At 34.6% G+C, this 19,048-nt stretch overlaps 1 protein-coding gene across 1 annotated transcript in view; it reads right to left on the reverse strand.

Moving 5' to 3' along the window:
• Window positions 1-5,133: 5,133 nt before the first annotated feature.
• Window positions 5,134-19,048, reverse strand: part of LOC124458515 — a 65,911-nt gene continuing 51,996 nt past the window's right edge. The window contains exons 5-6 of the mRNA XM_047008507.1: window positions 13,776-14,263; window positions 5,134-5,500 (exon numbers count right to left, since the gene is read on the reverse strand). Coding sequence (XP_046864463.1) covers window positions 5,288-5,500; window positions 13,776-14,263 — 701 coding nt within the window. The 3' untranslated portion in view covers window positions 5,134-5,287. The remainder of the gene's footprint in view (window positions 5,501-13,775; window positions 14,264-19,048) is intronic.

Consider the following 19,048-nt stretch of genomic DNA (forward strand, 5'->3'; position numbering starts at 1 on the left):
GTACCCTCTAGCCTCCCTATCTGGGCACTGATATACACACCTTTCCTGATTACAGTATTAATATAACATTGAATGTTATGTATACTTGTCAGATTGAAGATGGCTATCTCACTCGATTGTGCAACTCATTAATTTTATGAATAATTTTTTTATTGTAGTTTAATGCTCAACATGCCCTTTGATGATGCAGTGCACTCAAGTGCGAAGGCCTTATAAGATAAGTTCATGCGGCTTGCTATTTTCCATTTTTACATTTGTGCTATGATTTAATTCCATATATTTTTCCTTTTGTCTTTTTTCCCAGACTGACATTGAAGAAAAGATTTTCTTTCATTTAATTCTTTCAGCTTAACCTCTCAGTAGTTGCACCAGTTTGTTTTTATTGTGTTCTCTTGTTTCAAACCATTAAACCACATGTCAAATTATATAGTGCATCCATGTATCTCCTATTTGGTTTCATCTAGGCATATTTCCTGACCATTCTAAACTCAGCAAAGAAGGTCAACAGTCTCTGCAGTACACAAGTTAAAAGACTATTCCATCATCGCCCCTCTGATGGTATGTAACCTTTTGTGTTACCACTTGGATATGCTTTCCGAATAAAGTGGTAAACACAAGCAGGTAAAGGCTGAGTATTCTCCCATCCCATAGACCCACAAAACCATCGCATCAAACATCTGTATGCCACAGCTCTCAAGTACCTGAAGTAAATAAAAAGGTTGGACTAATTATTGTTGATGAAACAATGTTGATGATAACATTGTTTCTCATACAATATACAATCTTACATATTTAATGATTGTGATTCTTGGCGGCGATAAGCACGTCCATTACTATCTCTTAATTGTGGCCCGACGTTTTCAAGGACAGCTTCATGAACTAAAGGCCCAAATTTGGCATGCTGTGTTATGCATGATATTTTCTCAATGCTGCCATCAAATGTCATTTTCTGCAATGCTGGTCCTATTTCCTTACAGCATCTGTACTCTAATGCGCCTTCTAACAAATCGGTATGAGAGCATTGGCAATTACACCTCCAACGTGGGAGCATTGTGGTTTAAAAAGTAACTTTATGTATATTACAAACAGGAGAAAATAACAACTTACCATTCACTGAGTGGAATTATGCCATCACTTCGTTGTTGTAATGTCGCAGGGAGAATTCCATCCGGATCATCTGGTGTATGCACTTCATCACCATCTCCTGCGAGTGGTTCATCGTCATATGTGAAGTCGTTTAAATGCTTGACATAACCAACGGATTCCGAGCTCAAATTAGATACGCATTCAGACATCGAATTCGAATTATCTGAGCACTGATTTGAGGCCATACTTTCCGGAAAACTTGTTTTTTAATACTTTATTGAAAATTCTGTCATTATTTGTTTTTAAGACTAGAAAAACGACAACAAACTCACCTCCTATAATATAATATTTTATTGATGGAAACAGACTTGTTCAACTATCTACGTCACAAGTATCAATATGGCGTCGTAAAATTTTTGCAAATAGTACCCGACTTTGGAGGCAAAATTAAAGAATTTATATTTATCTGTTTAAGTCCAACGACATGTCATAGTTCTTCAATTAATCCAAATTTTCAATTAAGCTCATAAAAAAGGGGGGGGGGGCTAAAATTCATAATATAGGCACTTTAACATTATCGGCTCTGTTGTTTGCAAGTTGTTTTCGCCAAATTTCATCAAGGGCTTGGTCTTTGGGCCACTTGCATGAAAAACTAACTTTTCTACGTGGACCTCTTAACTTGGTAATCAGTATATAGTTTACCATTAATCTCTATCCAACTGCACAACGTGCATTATTTACCTTTGCTTACGGCTACTCGGGTAGTTTACCTGTTAACTCGTTTGACTTGGCTTATGAGTTCCGTATATTTGCGAACTTAAAACAGTCATGACGGTCACGTTGTTGAATGAAAACAAATACTTTCTTAAATTTTCCACTATTTGACAACCACAAAATTGGACTCGAACGTATAAAAATCGCAAATAATAATTTGAATATTAAAATCGACTTGTTTAGAAATATTTTTAAAAGAAATGCCCAGTGTGTATAAGGGTAATTTTTGCCCATTTATTAGTAATTTATATGGACGCAATGGGTGATAGTGCGCTCGGCCCAATATTTTTTGAACCCCCTACAATATGACTGCGCTAACCTTGAAAAGGTCTTTTACCTCGTTATTTATCGGTTGTTTTACCTTAAAATGAAAAAAGGAAATTGAACTATAAAGTTACTTCACCAATAGCATGCATCTTTCAACTTTGACGTCTTTCTGATTAACTGTGTTATCCAGCGACAAGTCCCATTCATTTACCTTGTTTCCGGTTTAAAACTGCGCCTCCGATTAACTTCGGAAGTCTGGAAACTAACTGACATTTTTAAGAGCTCCGTGACAAAGTTTGACAAGGCTGCACGTTATGTGCTGATGACTTAATGTTAGTCAAGACTTGTTTATAACAATAAAAAAAATTTTTCGTTTATTTTCAATGCACAATTCAAACAAATTTCTTTAGAGCAAACATGTTTCCAGGGGCGGATCTAGGCCATGGCGAAAGTTGCCTGAGCCACGGTCAGAATTCTGCCACTTAAGTTTTTATAGGGTTGACTTTTTCATGATTAAAAATTTTGCTCAAATACAGCAAAATTCGGTCAAAAGCAAAAATTGAATGAATATTGTAATTTTTTATCAAAAATTTGTGTTAACAGAACAAAAACTTCAAATTAAATTTCTTGTTAAAATAGTATTATCATCCAGTTAAACTCTGAACTGTAAAATCAACGAAAGCGTCTCGAATCTTGCCCAATACGCCATGAATATGCTCGGAATATGTGGAATATAATCATAAATTCGAACCTGCAATCTCAGAATGAAATTCCACGGTTAGCGTTCAAAAAATTTCGCAATATTTGTTAATATAGTAACCTTCAGCCACGGTGCAGCGTTGCAAGCCAATCACAGGGAACGTTTTGGTCATGTGCGCCACGGTGAGCCACAGTGAATGTATTTTGATCGCGCAATAAATACAAGTTATATGCAATAGCTCGATTCTTGTCGACTTGAAAAAACACTACTTCTTGTTCTACTCAGCTATTAGGATCAACGGAAACTTCTAAAAAGATCGATGTTTTTGAAAAGCTCGTCCAAATCTTTCAGCAAGAGAACGCTCGCGAAATTATTTCTGGTGAATTGTCTAACTTGAGACAACACTGTGTTAAAATAATCAACAATGAAAGGCTTCGTCGTATAAATTCTACTGGCGATATTATGCTACGAACTTGTTCATTTTCAAAACTGCTGCTCCCTGAAAGCCAGATTGAAAGATCAGGACCCAATGTCCCTGTTAGGTAAGAATTTACATGTATTGGGGTATTAATTTATATTTTTATTTACGTTTGACATCTTGGCCTGAAATATATGATCAATCCGTTTATTTGTATTTAGTGTATTATGTAAAATATATGTCTAAAGCTGTCATTATTTTGCATGCTCAGTCTTTCTATTGTATGGCCTAAGTAATTTTAATTGTTACTGTCTGTTAAAAAAAATGTTTTACTTCAGTATTAGTCAAAGCTAGTCCTTTTTAAAATTTAACCTAATGAATAATGTATTACCCTTGTATTCCTGGCATCTTATGTCTGAATATGTGTGAGTCCGTGGTTCTATTTTCTTTAATGTGTGTGGAAAGGTGGGAGACCACTCGCTCACACTCCTTTCCATCTTAAACTCAAAGAAGACCCTTACATCAAGAAACTTAAACCTAACCTCAACAAACAAATGCAACATTTTAACGTTGTCTTCGACTGGTAAATAGCATTTATTACTTTATAATTTATTATCCATTTTCTTTGAAGTTTTTTCTTTTCTGTTATAAAGCCTAACACAAACATTTTATAACACTCGACTCTATGGCGCGCCAAGATGGACAATATTACCAAAATCGAAAATGTTTATAACGAAACACATTATCGTATGTCGAAAATAATATACTGGCAACTTTTTCAATATTTGTAAAACGAAACGCAAAATATAAAGAACAAAATTCGTTTACCATAATTTATATATACACAACGAAATTTATTTTTCAAGTTATGAAAGTTATTTTTATAAAACAAAACTCATTTATATAAAACGAAATTGACATTCATAAAACGACATTTTCTTCGAACAAACAACATTTTTTACCGTTTTTTTGCGGCCATTATTTTGTAGCCTGCAAAGAGCCATACACTACAAAATTTTGAGGATGTCTTCGCGAAGGAACTTACATAATTTGACAAACCTTGTTGCAGCAATCACTCAGCTCTCTGAAAGTGATTGCTCCAACAATTGTGAAAGAACTTTTGAAGGAGATAACGATGCTAACGCTAGCAATATTGAAAGTACGATACGCACTCTGTTCCCTTCTGCAAATGGTCGTTCATCCACAACCACTACAGTCGCAGGAGCAGCGACTACAGCAGCTAATACTTCAATGCACCACACGTCTCCACTGTTCAACCCAAGTGTAAATTATGGAGGAGGAAAAAAGTCAAAACGCCGTTTTTTCTTTGATGTCGGTGGCAGGGCGCGGTAAAAAATGTCGTTTGTTCGAAGAAAATATCGTTTTATGAATGTCAATTTCGTTTTATATAAATGAGTTTCGTGTTATAAAAATAATTTTCATAACTTGAAAAATAAATTTCGTTGTGTATATATAAATTATGGTAAACGAATTTTTGTTTTCTTTTATATTTTTGCGTTTCGTTTTAGAAATATTGAAAGAGTTGCCAGTGTATTATTTTCGACATACGATAATGTGTTTCGTTATAAATATTTTCAATTTTGGTAATATTGTCCATCTTGGCGCGCCATACTACTCAATTGTAAATAATTATAGATAACTATTCAATACTTCCTCTTTATTACTATATATATTATCATGTAAACTTCCTATACTGATTCACTTCGCACTTAAGATGGCATAAAGTATGCCGAAATATTTTTGTTCTTAAGAAATTTGTCATGTAATTTAAATGTTTTATGACTATTTTGCTCTTACAAAATCATAATGCAATCATTATATTTTTAACACAAAAATGTTTGCGTTTTGAATATTTAAGAAACTACTCTTTTTGCACTGGTTATTTTGTATTAATCAAAAAGATATGTGCACTTGCACGGTATCAATTGATACATTTTAATAAGCACTAGTTTAAGTTGTAAGATAGAACATGTATAAATGTAAGAAAAATACGTTTGATTGTCTGTACTTGTGAGCAAGTCTTATTCAATGCACACCCTTCTTGGTCGATAATCCAAACCAGCAATCAAAAAAAGCTCTAAATCTCTTCCCAACGACTCAAACACACTGTTATTGTAATGAGAAGAATCAAATGGTCCAGGTAAATATGATGCACTTAGTGGAAACACGTCAGCTACGTAGAAACCAGCTTTACACATTTCTGACATGGCGTACGCGTCGAACAGCGTTAATCTCTAAAAAAGAAACCAAATTTACAATTTGTATAAAAAGCTCAAGGACGGATTATTGTTAATTAAACAACTAACTTAAAAAAAGCATAAATTTATATATTAATTTATGCAGAGTCATAGCTTAGTTTTACATTAAGACCATTAATAGTAGTACTGCAGACTTTACTACTAAGCATAAAGTATAAAGTCGCAACTTGATTAGTAATTGCAAAAGCTTATTTAGGATCTTTGTAATTTATGTTATAAACGAGATCAATTTTAGGTTTCAGGTTTACGAGTTGAAAAAACCTTGTATCTTTTATTGCAGCAGCAGTGTTCAATCAGATTGCATCAGTTATGGAACGCTTGAGGGGTTCATCTTGTAAAAGGGTACTAAGACTCCCCAGAAAAATTTTAATTTTTCGATGCTTCAGAAATGCACTTTTAGCTTTTTAGAGGAATGGCAATTGTATATTTTTATCATCACTTTTGTGTGAAATCAATGCATTTTACTAACATGTTTTTTAGAAAAACAACAAAGTGTACAGTGCTTGACTTTTTTGCCCAAATATCAACCACAAATGTTTATTGTTAAATCGCACGTGTCTGTGCGACACAGCGACGGTTGGATGCCCTTAGACTTCTTGACTATTTCGACGAAGTTTTCAAGTGTGGAAATAATCACTTGGTTAATAGCATGTAACGAAGAAGAAATCGTTTCTCGTTTCTCTATTCGAAAGGTTACATAAATGGTCTCATTAATGTTGGTCCCTGAAGCCTACAGACAAAAATTTCGTGCTAATAGCAAAAATATATATATTACTCACTTAGAATTTGCCGAACAAAAAGCTCAACTTTTCGATCGATGGTTAGCATTGGAAAAAGTTCAAGATTTTAAAACTTTACAGCAGTTAATTTTAATGGAAGAATTCAAAAATTGTATCCACTCTGAAACGCGAATTTTCTTTAACGAGCAAAATCCTAAGACACTTAGTGAAGCGGCCCGTCTCGCTGATAATTTTTCGCTTACTCATAAATTTGCAGTTAAAACTAACCCACATCCGTTTTCACAAACAAACACTCAAAACACACTTGATGGAAAACAAACACATTCGTCACGATTTTCATCGCGGTTTCCGAACAATTACGCACAAGGCAGACAAAACTTACAAGGCAACGGAAGTCAAACAAAACAAAATTTCAAAAGCATGCAATACCAAGGAAAGCAATATTCACCAGGTAATTCCCCATTTCGACAAGTAATTTGCCATTATTGCAAACGAAAAGGGCACACAAAATCTGAATGTTATTTGTTGAAATCGAACAGACCACCAAGACCGACGGGAATTCTTTCAAGATCCGATTAAAATATAAACAACAAAAATAAATCTCTACACAAAACCACTCGTAAAAATGCACAGGAGAATCCGAACAAAGGATTACCGCATGAAACACTACACCATAATATCACAACAACCAAGCACAAAGATTTCAGTGACAGTGATATAGAAACTTTTAAACCTTTTATTCATGATGGTAATGTCACAATCATCTCCAACCGTCAACCAGTTTATGTTCCAATTAAAATACTCCGAGATACAGGAGCTTCACAATCAGTAATATTGGGCAATACTTTGCCATTTTCCGAACAGTCATACTCAGGAAGGAATGTGTTAATTCGTGTCATAAGTTCCACTGAATACGAATCAATCCCCTTACACAATATTAAATTGCAATCTGATCTTATAAAAGGTGATGTTGTGATAGGTGTTATCGACACCTTGCCCTTTTCTGGAATTCATCTATTACTAGGCAACGATTTGGCAGGAGAAAAGGTACAAGCAGGTCCCGTTTTAAGCAACAAACCAGTTTTCACATAACAATCCAACCTCACTGAGCAAGTAATCCCTGATTTATATCCTTCATGTGCAATAATAAGAGCTTTAAAAAAACGACAAGACGAAAGTCTTAAAAACACGGAAACTAATAACATGCAAATAGAAAACACGTTTCTTCACGATATTTTTGAAAACCAAAAACCTTCGAAATTTAGCTTCATAGAGCAAGGCAGTATATCTAAGTCAGATCTTATTAAAAAACAACAAAATGACCCCAACATTTCAACACTTTATCACAAGGCTTCGGAAGAAGCAGATGTCAAAAGCGATCCCGTTTGTTATTATATAAGGAATGGTGTATTAATGAGGAAATGGCAACCACCACACACTTCGGTAAACGATGAATAAGCGTATCGATATCAGATAGTTGCACCTCTAGCATATCATCATGATATTCTAAGTCTAGCGCATGAAACCCCACTTTCATGACATTTAGGGATTAATAAGACTTATAATAAAATCATTACACATTTTTATTGGCCAAGACTAAGGAAGGATGTTGCAGAGTTTTCTAAGACTTGCAATGTCTGTCAAGTAGTGGGTAAACCAAATCAAACTATTCCAAAAGCACCTCTACAACCAATTCCAGCATTTGAAGAACCGTTTAGTCGAGTTCTCATTGATTGCGTAGGACCACTACCAAAAACTAAAAAGGGAAACGAATATCTATTAACTATTATGTGCGCTTCAACTAGATTTCCAGAAGCGATTCCCTTGCGAAATATTCGAGCTAAAACTATTGTAAAAGCTTTGACCAAATTTTTTACGCTTGTTGGACTTCTAAAATCAATTCAGTCAGATCAAGGCTCAAATTTCAAGTCTGGCTTATTCCAACAAGTTATGCATGAATTAAATATAACGCAATTCAAATATAGTGCCTATCATCCGGAAAGTCAAGGAGCGTTAGAACGTTTTCATCAAACACTTAAAAATATGATTCGCATGTATTGCCAAGATAAAGAAAAAGATTGGGATGAAGGTGTTCATTTCCTTCTGTTTGCGGCTCGTGATTCTGTCCAAGAATCGTTAGGTTTCACCCCATTTGAACTTGTTTTTGGAAACACGGTTAGAGGACCACTCAAACTTCTCAAGGAGAAACTCTTAACTGAGGAAAATAGTCCAACGAATTTATTAACTTATGTTTCAGATTTCCGAAATAAGTTGACCACTGCATGCGAAATTGCTCGAACAAACCTTGAATCAGCTCAAAATTGCATGAAAGAAAAATACGATAAAAATTCAATTACGCGGAATTTCATGGTTGGCGACAAAGTACTTGCGTTACTGAACATACCAGGAACACCTCTTCAGGCTAGATATTATGGTCCGTATGTTATTGAGAAGAAAGTGAGTGATTTGAATTATGTCATCATAACTCCAGATAGGCGTAAGAAAAATCAACTATGCCATGTAAATATGTTAAAGCCTTATTTCGATAGAAAAAGAGAAAGGAAAGAGAATGTAGCAAGTGTAGTAAGTAATGTATCTGAGGAAGAAATTCCATCTTTAACTGACACTGCGAGTAAGCTGAGCAACTCTGAAATCTTGAAGAATATTCCTTCCAAACTCACTCATCTTAATCCAACACAGAAAGCTGATATAGAAAATCTCCTCAACCAACATCTCGAGTTATTTCCTGATGTGCCTTCCCGAAGTCACCTTATTGTACATGATGTGGATGTAGGCGATGCAGTACCTATAAAACAGCACCCATACCGTCTTAATCCTACAAAAGAAAACTACCCCAATAAAGAAATCGACTATCTACTCGAGCACGATCTAATTGAACCCAGCCACAGCAGTTGATGATCACCATGTATTTTGGTTCCCAAACCTGATGGAACTTATAGAATGTGCACGGATTATAGAAAAGTAAACACTGTTATAAAACCGACACCTTTTCCTTTCCACGTATGGATGATTGTGTTGACAAAATTGGTAATGCAAAGTTTGTCTCCAAATTCGATCTTGTAAAAGGATTTTGGCAGATACCATTGAGCGACAGAGCAAAAGAAATATCTGCATTCGTTACACCCAAGGGAGTTTTTCAGTATAAAGTTATGCCATTTGGTATGAAAAACTCTCCAGCAACATTCCAACGTTTGATTAATCACATAAAAATGGACATCAAAGGATGTGAAGCGTATATCGATGATGTTATTATCTATAGTGATACATGGGAAGAACATCTGAAAATAATACAGCAGTTTTTTCGAAGGTTATGCGAGGCTCGTCTCACCATCAATCTTGCGAAAAGCGAATTTGGATGTGGTCACGTGACATATCTTGGACATGTAGTCGGACAAGGTCAAGTAAAACCAGTAAATTCTAAGGTCGAAGCGATCTCCAAATTTCCTCAGCCTACTTCAAAGAAACACTTAATGCGTTTTCTCGGTATGGCTGGATATTATAGAAAATTTTGCCCAAACTTTTCAACAATAACCGAGCCGTTGACCAATTTGCTACGGAAAAATATCAATTTTACTCGGACAACCTCATGCCAGAACGCTTTTGACCAGCTAAAAGCCCTATTACAACATTCCCCGGTTTTGTCCGCTCCAGATTTTCAACGCCCCTTCAAACTTGCTGTCGATGCAAGTGATGTTGCAGCAGGAGCAGTTTTGTTACAGGAAGACAAGAATGGTGTCGATCACACGATATGTTATTTTTCAAGAAAATTTAATACTCATCAACAAAATTACTCCACTATTGAAAAGGAATGTTTAGGCCTGAATGTCTTGGCCCTATAACCCCTTTATGTCTATGTTTCTTCATGTGGAAATCCTCTCGAAGTTCTTAGCGATCACAACCCTCTCGTTTTCATCAGTAAAATGAAGAACAAGAATCATCGTTTGCTCCGTTGAAGTCTATTATTATCCGAATTTAACCTTGTTATCAAACACATTAAAGGTAGAGACAACCTCATCGCCGACTGTCTCTCAGGACCTTAGAACATTGTTATCTTAAAGAAAGCTTTACAATCTTTCTTTTTTTTAAGGGGAAGGGTGTTACATGATAATACATAATCATGTAAATTATACTTATTATTGTTATATACTTAAATATATTTTTAGTGCTCTTTGTAAAATGCCTCACTCATACATGCATGTTTATGTTAACCACAATAACCGGAAAAGCTTACGTGTAGGACGTGGTCAACCTACTAATCACAAACAACGTACAGGATACATGGTTAATCAACTGACCACAGTTTACGCACAAGCGGTTAATTGTACGTCATTGTGCAATCACATATAAGCCGACAATCGAAAGTTGTAGTTATGTTGGTGCTTAGTAGAAGTCCACATCAGAAGAAAGCCTCATGTAAAAGAAAACGAACTATTTACGAAGATAACCAAAGAATCCAGATTTATATCCTATCCATCAACGAAAGAGTCACTGAAAGTCTGAAAGCAGTTGTCTTAGATAACTTTGAACATTTATACATTTATAGTATAACGTTTATATCAAAATCATTAGTATATTAAATAAATATCTTAAGAATTGACAACAACTTCTCCATAAGGTTTTACTTCTTTTGTTACGAGCAATTGAACCAAAAGCGGCCATTTTATTATTAGTCGGTACGTTCGTAACAGTATTGATTGCGTTAATGAAATTCGAGTGTTTTATTTTAGTCGTTATGTTATTAGTTTGTTGTTTTGGTTTTGTCTTTAGTTGTGAATAGATGATGGGGATGTCAATATGTCTGTTTATTGTGTTGTTGTCTTTGCTGTACCATGCCTCTTTGAATTCTCGTGCGTGTTTTGTCCGTGCGCGTCCAAAAAGTTGTGTTTTTCTCCAGTCAAATGTGTGATTGGTATCGTAGGTATTTTCTGCTGTTATGCAACACCTTGAAAAGCAGTCAGTCACCAACAACACGCACATCACACTATGGAGAAGATTTGTTGACGACATCTTTGCTATCGTCGAAAAAAGACAAAACAGAACTCATTCTACACACAATAAACAACACCACCCAGAACATAACCTTCACCATGGACAAAGAACAGAACAAACAACTTACCTTCCTAGATATTCTACTTACCAGATCACATGACGGCACATTAAACACACAAGTATTCCGCAAAAATACACACACAGACCAAATACTCAACTTTAATAGAAATCACCCAACGCAACACAAAATTAGTTGAATACGAACTCTCTTTAACAGGATTAAAACACACTGCATTACAGAAGAAGCCAAGAAGAATGAACGCAACTACTTATACTCTACATTCATAAACAACAATTACCCACGAAATAAACAAAACACACAACAAACTACAAACTGAAAAACCTAACGAAGAAAAGAAGAACCAGTAAAAATAGTGACATTACCATATATAAACTGAACATCAGAACAGACATGAAGACTACTCCGACCACTCAAAATAAACATCGCACATAAACCAACACACAAACTCAAATCATACTTCACTAAACATAAAGACCGAACAACGACATTTGACACAACCAATGCGATCTACATGATACCATGTAAAGATCGCCCCCAACAGTACATAGGACAATCATCCAAGAAAATTGAAACATGACTCACTGAACTCAAGAATGCCATCAAACGACGCGAGCGAAAATAACTACCAGCAGAACATACCTACGATACCAACCACAAATTTGACTGGACTAAAACACAACTTCTTGGACGCGCACAGGCAAAACACGCACGAGAATTCAAAGAGGCATGGTACAGCAAAGACAACAACACAATACACAGACATATTGACATCCCCATCATCTATTCACAACTAAAGACAACACCAAAACAACAAACTAATAACATAACGACTAAAATAAAACACTCGAATTTCACTAACGCCATCCATACACCATAAACCATGACAACGAATCTTATATCATCCAATAATATCCATTCAACTACTAACCAACCAATCAGACGCTATAGACGCCTACAAAATCTTTGTAAATAATATATTCTTACATTCTGAAGAAGGCTCGGAGCACCGAGTTGAAAGCTTAATGAAAAAAATTTCAAAATAAAAAATCCAGAGAATCCTTAATATTATCATATATATATATTTATTTATAGGAAATTTTAATGTGATGATTCGCCATGAAAAACATTGCTCGATGCCGGAGAACGGAGGGTAAATGTATGTAGTGATGTTGAAAAAAATCCCGACACATTACCCTACATATCAGGAAACATATCACTACATATATGTATATAATAAGAATCGTGTGTCTCAAGTGCAGGAGTCACCATTTTACTATGGCGATAGCCGGGAGGGCACATTGTATACAGACTTTGTATATATACTTATATATACATAAAAGATAAAAGTTTCTCCGGATTTTAAATGATTTTTATTGAGCTTTCGACTCGTTGCTTCAACGGCTTTTAGTAGGATAAGAGACATCACCTTATTTTATTAAACATCTCGTTCCAGTTTTACTTTATCAATAAAACAGTCAAACGATATCTCCATGACAACAATAATATCAAGTTCAAAGCTAAAATAAAAACATCCCATTTAACGACCATCACAAAAAATTACAAACATCATTCGCGACACACACAACACAGACTTACAAACATTATCGAACATTTCTGCAATGACATTAACATTCTACTAATTTTTACTTCATTCAAAATAGAAAATTACCTTTCATCAAAAGATCCTACTCCACATTCTGTTAAATCTATAGTGGTATACTTATTCGATCGTGCGAACGATGATGTAATTCACGCGAACGGAAAACAACACCAAAACTGACAAAAACTCACGTGTTTATCGACACCCTTTTAACATAACCTTTATTCCGTAATTATCCTCTTATTTTCAAATTATTGGCACTGCCGATACTGCTTTCTCGACGAAGCACTCCACATGCATAAACAAAACTGACTGTAATCTCAAACATTAATTTTTTCGTTTAAGCACTCTATTTCTTTTGTAAATAAAGTCATCGTTTGTTCCAAACAATATTTCATTGGAATATTTATACAGAAACTACTGACATTGGTAGAAACTATCATACTATATATATTTATTATATGCATAATACTCGCTACTAGACTGGAAAAAACGCGTATTGATACAGAAATAGACAAGATTCAAGCACCGTCTCAAGCATGGCATAAAAAGTGATGCTTGTATAGTTTTCTGAATTTTGTTATTTTTATAATCACTAAGCTAGTTCGTTTTAATAGTCTTCCTTATAAACGAGGGTGTTTCTATTTGAAATTAGAAGAAAATAAACATTTCGCAGTATTTACTTTTCATGGCATAAAAAACAGTACACGTTGTAGCTGCAACAATTAATTTTTTAAAATCTATCTATTTATGGTAATATTTTTTGTATGTAAACACTTTTTTAATTGAGAGAAATATTATGAGACTCTAAAGTTTTACCTGTTGTGTGTAAAACCTCCAGGCAGTGTTGTGTCCACGTCCTTGACGGATTGCTGTTGTAGTCTTCCAAACAAATGTTACATTGGTTTTGAACTCTTTTGTACGGTTCTGCAACACAACTATTACATCATCAACAAGCTTTTTAAATGTCGTAAAATTAACACTTCGTACGTAATGAAGTCCAAAGTTTAACATAAACACGTTTTCCTTTCCTTTTATTAGTTCACTTCCTAGAGCCTTTTTTATGTAATATATGACAATCTTGGGACGAAAGTCGTAATCATCCATTTTTAAAAACTCAGTGTTTTCAATAGGATATATCCATTGGTAAAAAAATTTGCAAGCTTTGAATGAAAACCTACACATATCTTTTCGTTTAATAGAACGCCAAAATCGCATAGAAACAGAATCTCCATATATAAACAGGTATCCTTTGCTGACTTTTTTTGGTCGTGTTTTAGAAACTTCCAAATTGATATTCCATTCATCTTAAAATAAACAAAGTTCATTAGAATCAAAGCAAAATTATTGTATTGAGGTAAATGCAAGTGTTAAGAGATTTTTCTCCTTTGTGCCAAAATACTATATGCTGGCACATGCAAAAATAATAGATTACTTCATTGTTAGTGAGTTAGTACGATTTTTATTCACGGGTTGAGAAGTATTGAAAACAAACTAATGAGCGCAGTGAATGAGTGCACTTCTCACGAGTGTACTTCCAAACAAGTGGATGTCAAAAATTATAAAAAACAAACCAACCATGAAGCAATCTTTTTATCATAGGAGTATTTCATTCTTAGTTATAGTGACATTCCTCTTTGAAGTGTTAGACACAAATTAAAACGCTTCAAAACAATCATCTAGTTTGCACAAAAAAAGATACAATAACAGAAAAAAGTGTCCATGGTGACAAACTAGATTTTCCACTGTTTCTGTATTAACATTATCAAAGGAATTTCGTCTCCTACAAATGGACTACGTTCTTATTTTAATTAGTCTTTTCTTTCTGTAAAATGGAAGGATAAGAAACTTGCTTATTATTATTAAATTGTTTCATGGGAATATTTCCCATGTTTTGAAAGTCATGTTTTGACAATGAAAATTACTCAAGAAATCAAATGTCCTGCATTTTATATTTCTTGTTCTCTTTATATTTATAGTGAATTTACTAACGTAGAGTGTCTCGCAAAATTGCAAAGTCCTTAATAAGTGAAATCTAAAAGGATTGTATAGCCAATTAGCCTATTAACCAAAAAAATTCAAGTTTCCTCAACGTAGATTTGGATCACAGAATCGCTCTTTTTATCCATCCTGGTGCAAAAATTATAATGGCTTCATTATGACGAGCTAAAAGACTGTGTCAGATGTTTTACTTGCTCAAGTGAATATGCTAAGGGTAGTTTGAGAACAGCTGTCAAAAAAGAGATGACGTCTATGACGCAGGTTTTTTCTAATTGAAAAAAAAAGCAACCAAGAGGTTCAAGGATTACGAGATTTCTCAGTGCCACAAAACTGTAGTCAATTTTTGGGCAAATTATATTTTAAAATATGTGGAAATGTTGTTGAAATTAAAAAAACGGACAATAAAACCGTATTACAATCAAATCGTAAGTGACTGCTAAAGATTATTGAAAGCTTGCAATTTTCCTGTCGACAAAGAATTTCTGCTGAAGTGATATTCTGATCAGATTATTCTGATATTTGATAACCTGCCTTAGTCAAGGGAAAAGGATGTGGATAAAAAAGGCGACCTTAGGTATGACATTCAAAATGAGCTGATATCTATTATGGTGCTGCAACTGCAGCGCGGCTTAGCAACTCACAGAATGCGTGGTTATTACTCCATAACTGCAGATGAGTATTGCAATATATCAAACGAAGAAAATCTTACTATCTGCCTTCGATGAGTATACATGGATGACATGGAAGCAGACAAAGACATTTTGGGGTTTAAAAAAATGTTTAATAAAATGTTTAACAAAGTTTAGTACAACAAGATGGACTGTGAGAGCAGACTGTTGTAAAGCATTTTAGATAATTATGTTGCTCGTTTGAAGCTTTGACGAAAATGTCTTGTCTCTTGAGACAAATCGCATGGTCCAAGATGTACAAGGACGTATTAAAGGTGCTCAAGCCAAATTGAAAACATTTCATTTCTTTTTTGGTCTCCACTTGGGCAAAGACTTTTTGCTGATTCTGATCATTTGCTATTAGCATTGCAGTCAACATCTCTATCCGCATCTAATTCAAAACATCATGCTGGTCTAACAGTTTAGGTTCTGGACAAGATGAGAACCTACGAGTCTTTACGGCATTATAAGAGGCAGTCCTAGGAAAAAACATCCAGATCTTAGCTCTCCCGTGACATCAAGAAGACGAAAAATACCAGCAATGTTTGAAACTGGTTCCAGCCGAACACCGTTTCCCTGAGAATTCGGATGACATGTACAGACAAATTTACTTCGAGGTATTTGACATGATTATAGCTAGCATAAAATTACGATTTCAAAAACCAAGTTTTAATTCAGACATGAATCTTGAAAGTGTTCTTTTATAAGAGACATTGCTACGCAAACTAATTTCTGAGAGTAATCCTTTGTGTACTGATAAATGTTAACCTCGTAACAAGTGCAACTTGAGAGAGAGTGTTTTCCATGGCCAGAAGATTTAAGACTTGCTAAAAGTCAACTATGACCCGAAAGCGGTTTAATAGCGTCGCCCTCCTCCATTTTACAGAACAGACAAAATTTCGCTAATAGAGACCACAAACAAGTTCTTTAAACGCATTGAAAATAGAAAGTGCAATTTCGAAATATTTACTGATCTTAATTGCAAATAAAGGAACACCGTCATATGGTAAAAAATATGAAAGGTTGCATTCTATTTCCACGAGTTGCTGCATTATTTCTGTAAATTTGTATAAAGTAATTTCTCTCGAACGATTTCATGACGATGCTAAAATTCGGACTTCCTTAGCTGCTCTTATTATTGACCTTTGCTAGCCTACCCCAATAAAAAGTAGGGGTCCAGGGATACTGCAAAATTTCTTTGAAAGTGTTCCTAATTATGGCGAATAAAATTAGTTTCAAGATTGCTTAGTATCGAACCTCGGCGTTCAAAAAAATGCTGAACTGCAAGTCATTTCGAGAAGTGCTTATCAAAGGCTAAGCAGTTTGCTTTTGGACCAATAGCTACACAACTTGCCTCAAGATTGTGTAAACAAAGTTAATTTCATATGCGCACTTACGTGGCAGATAAATAATAAGGACATTTGTCACGCCACAATCATACATTCGTTATTTATGTATTACATTCTATTATCATTACTATGCAGTATACAACTTATAAATTAAGAAATCGTGCACTCATGTTTCACTTTCTTAGTTTCGGTTGCACTGTATTTTGTTTTATTCTTCTGATATATATGTGAAGCTCCTGTGTTCAGAAGAACAAAATTCTTTGTTTGCCATATATTTTAGCGCACAGTTCCACCTAGTTAAATTCTAGGATTGTAACGAAACTCCAAATAATTATCAAAAAATTTGGCTCGCAAACAACGGCTGGTGTCAAAATAGGATTAAAAAAATGTACTTTGTATATGACTATCAACACGGCGGCCATGACGTACATGCAATCCATCTACAATATAGCAACGAGTAGTAAAATGCAACGATATGTTGGATAAATATTTACGTAGTGCAATTTGCATGAGTTGATGAACAAGTTCAGTTTTGGGCAAAGCCGGCTTATGACTTATACCGACAAGGTAGTATATGCAGTCATATTTGAATTTACATTTACATAGACATGACTCCGATAGTAAATGGGCTAGAACTTATCAAGTACACTTGTAATGATTGGAGAAAAATATTTTTGACAGAAAAAAAGAACAAATTAGAACATGAGACGTTGATATTCTTAAATAAATTTTATTGAAATAAACATTTTATTGAAAGAAACTAGCAACGATCACTCTGAAATAAAAAGAAATCAATCTTACTGACTGCTCTACTGTATCACTTTTCAAAAGATAAAGAATTATAAAAATTCATACTCAAAAAAATCTTCTAAGAAGCGATCAACATCTTCGTCAAAACATCTAGAGTATAAAGCAATGGACATTACATAAAAAAAACACGACTGCAACATTCAGCAAGCATATTAATTATTTGACTTTAAAGCATATCCGACATTTGAATGGCAAGCATTCTACTAGCCTCTCTTCAAACCAAAGATAGATGTACTTTATGCCCACAGCTCGGTAGACAGATCACACATAGGTGGCAGTGTTCACACTGGCCTAAAACAATGAACAAAATCACAACTTAAATTTTCTAAAGTCATATGTAACATTTAAATTGTATTCCAATTCAACTTACTTAAAATCGGTCTAATGGTGTTTTGTGTAGCCATTCTAGCTGTTGTTTTTCTTTGCTGATGCCTTCGCCGTTTACTTGCCTGAGACTTTGTGAGTGCTTTTACATGCACATTATTGACATAGGCTCTTTTGTTAGCAGTAATTTTCCAATGGATCGATTTTTTCTTTGGCATGCGTGCGTTTCAGATTGAATGAAGGCATTAAAGTATTAAAACAGTAAATTAACTTGTATGTCTGCAGGCCTAATGTATTTTAAACACCGCCAATTAAAATTGTGAAATAACGTGCAAGGTCATTGTCAGTTTTGGTTTGGAAAAAACATTATGTATCATAACTGTCTTAAAAATTATAGCTATGAGTCTTAACAATTATTATCTCTGCAATTTTTAACTTGTCATTATACTATGAAAACAAGCAAGCAGAAATTTTTCATCATTCGTGTGGAGAAAGAATTTTGATGGAAATATGATTAAAAGAAGCCTTAATCAAACAATTAAAAAATGCAGACAAAACTTAATCCTTGAGGTAATTAGCATAATAATAAAATAATTAGACCACGAGTAGCGACAACACTGATAAGCCGAAAGTTTTCCAGAGAGCAGACATCGTAATAGGATAGATTAACCATTGCATTGAGGCCCTGCTCACACGATACCGGATTCGTCTTGTACCGGATTCGCTGAGCAATCCGATACGAAAAATGCACTCTGTTCACACGATGCCGGATTCGTAAGACGCAACATAAGTTTTTATATCGCCCCAGTACTTGTGCGTGAAACCGATAACGACGATGGTTGCTAATTCAAATATTTCGTAAGAAAATGAGAATTTTTTTTGATAGATAACTAAGTAGAGTTTTTTCTTGGGCGTATTAAGGTTTTTTACGGATGGGCAC

Source organism: Xenia sp. Carnegie-2017, unplaced genomic scaffold, assembly GCF_021976095.1.
Source record: "Xenia sp. Carnegie-2017 unplaced genomic scaffold, XeniaSp_v1 HiC_scaffold_6, whole genome shotgun sequence".
Taxonomy (NCBI): domain Eukaryota; kingdom Metazoa; phylum Cnidaria; class Anthozoa; order Malacalcyonacea; family Xeniidae; genus Xenia; species Xenia sp. Carnegie-2017.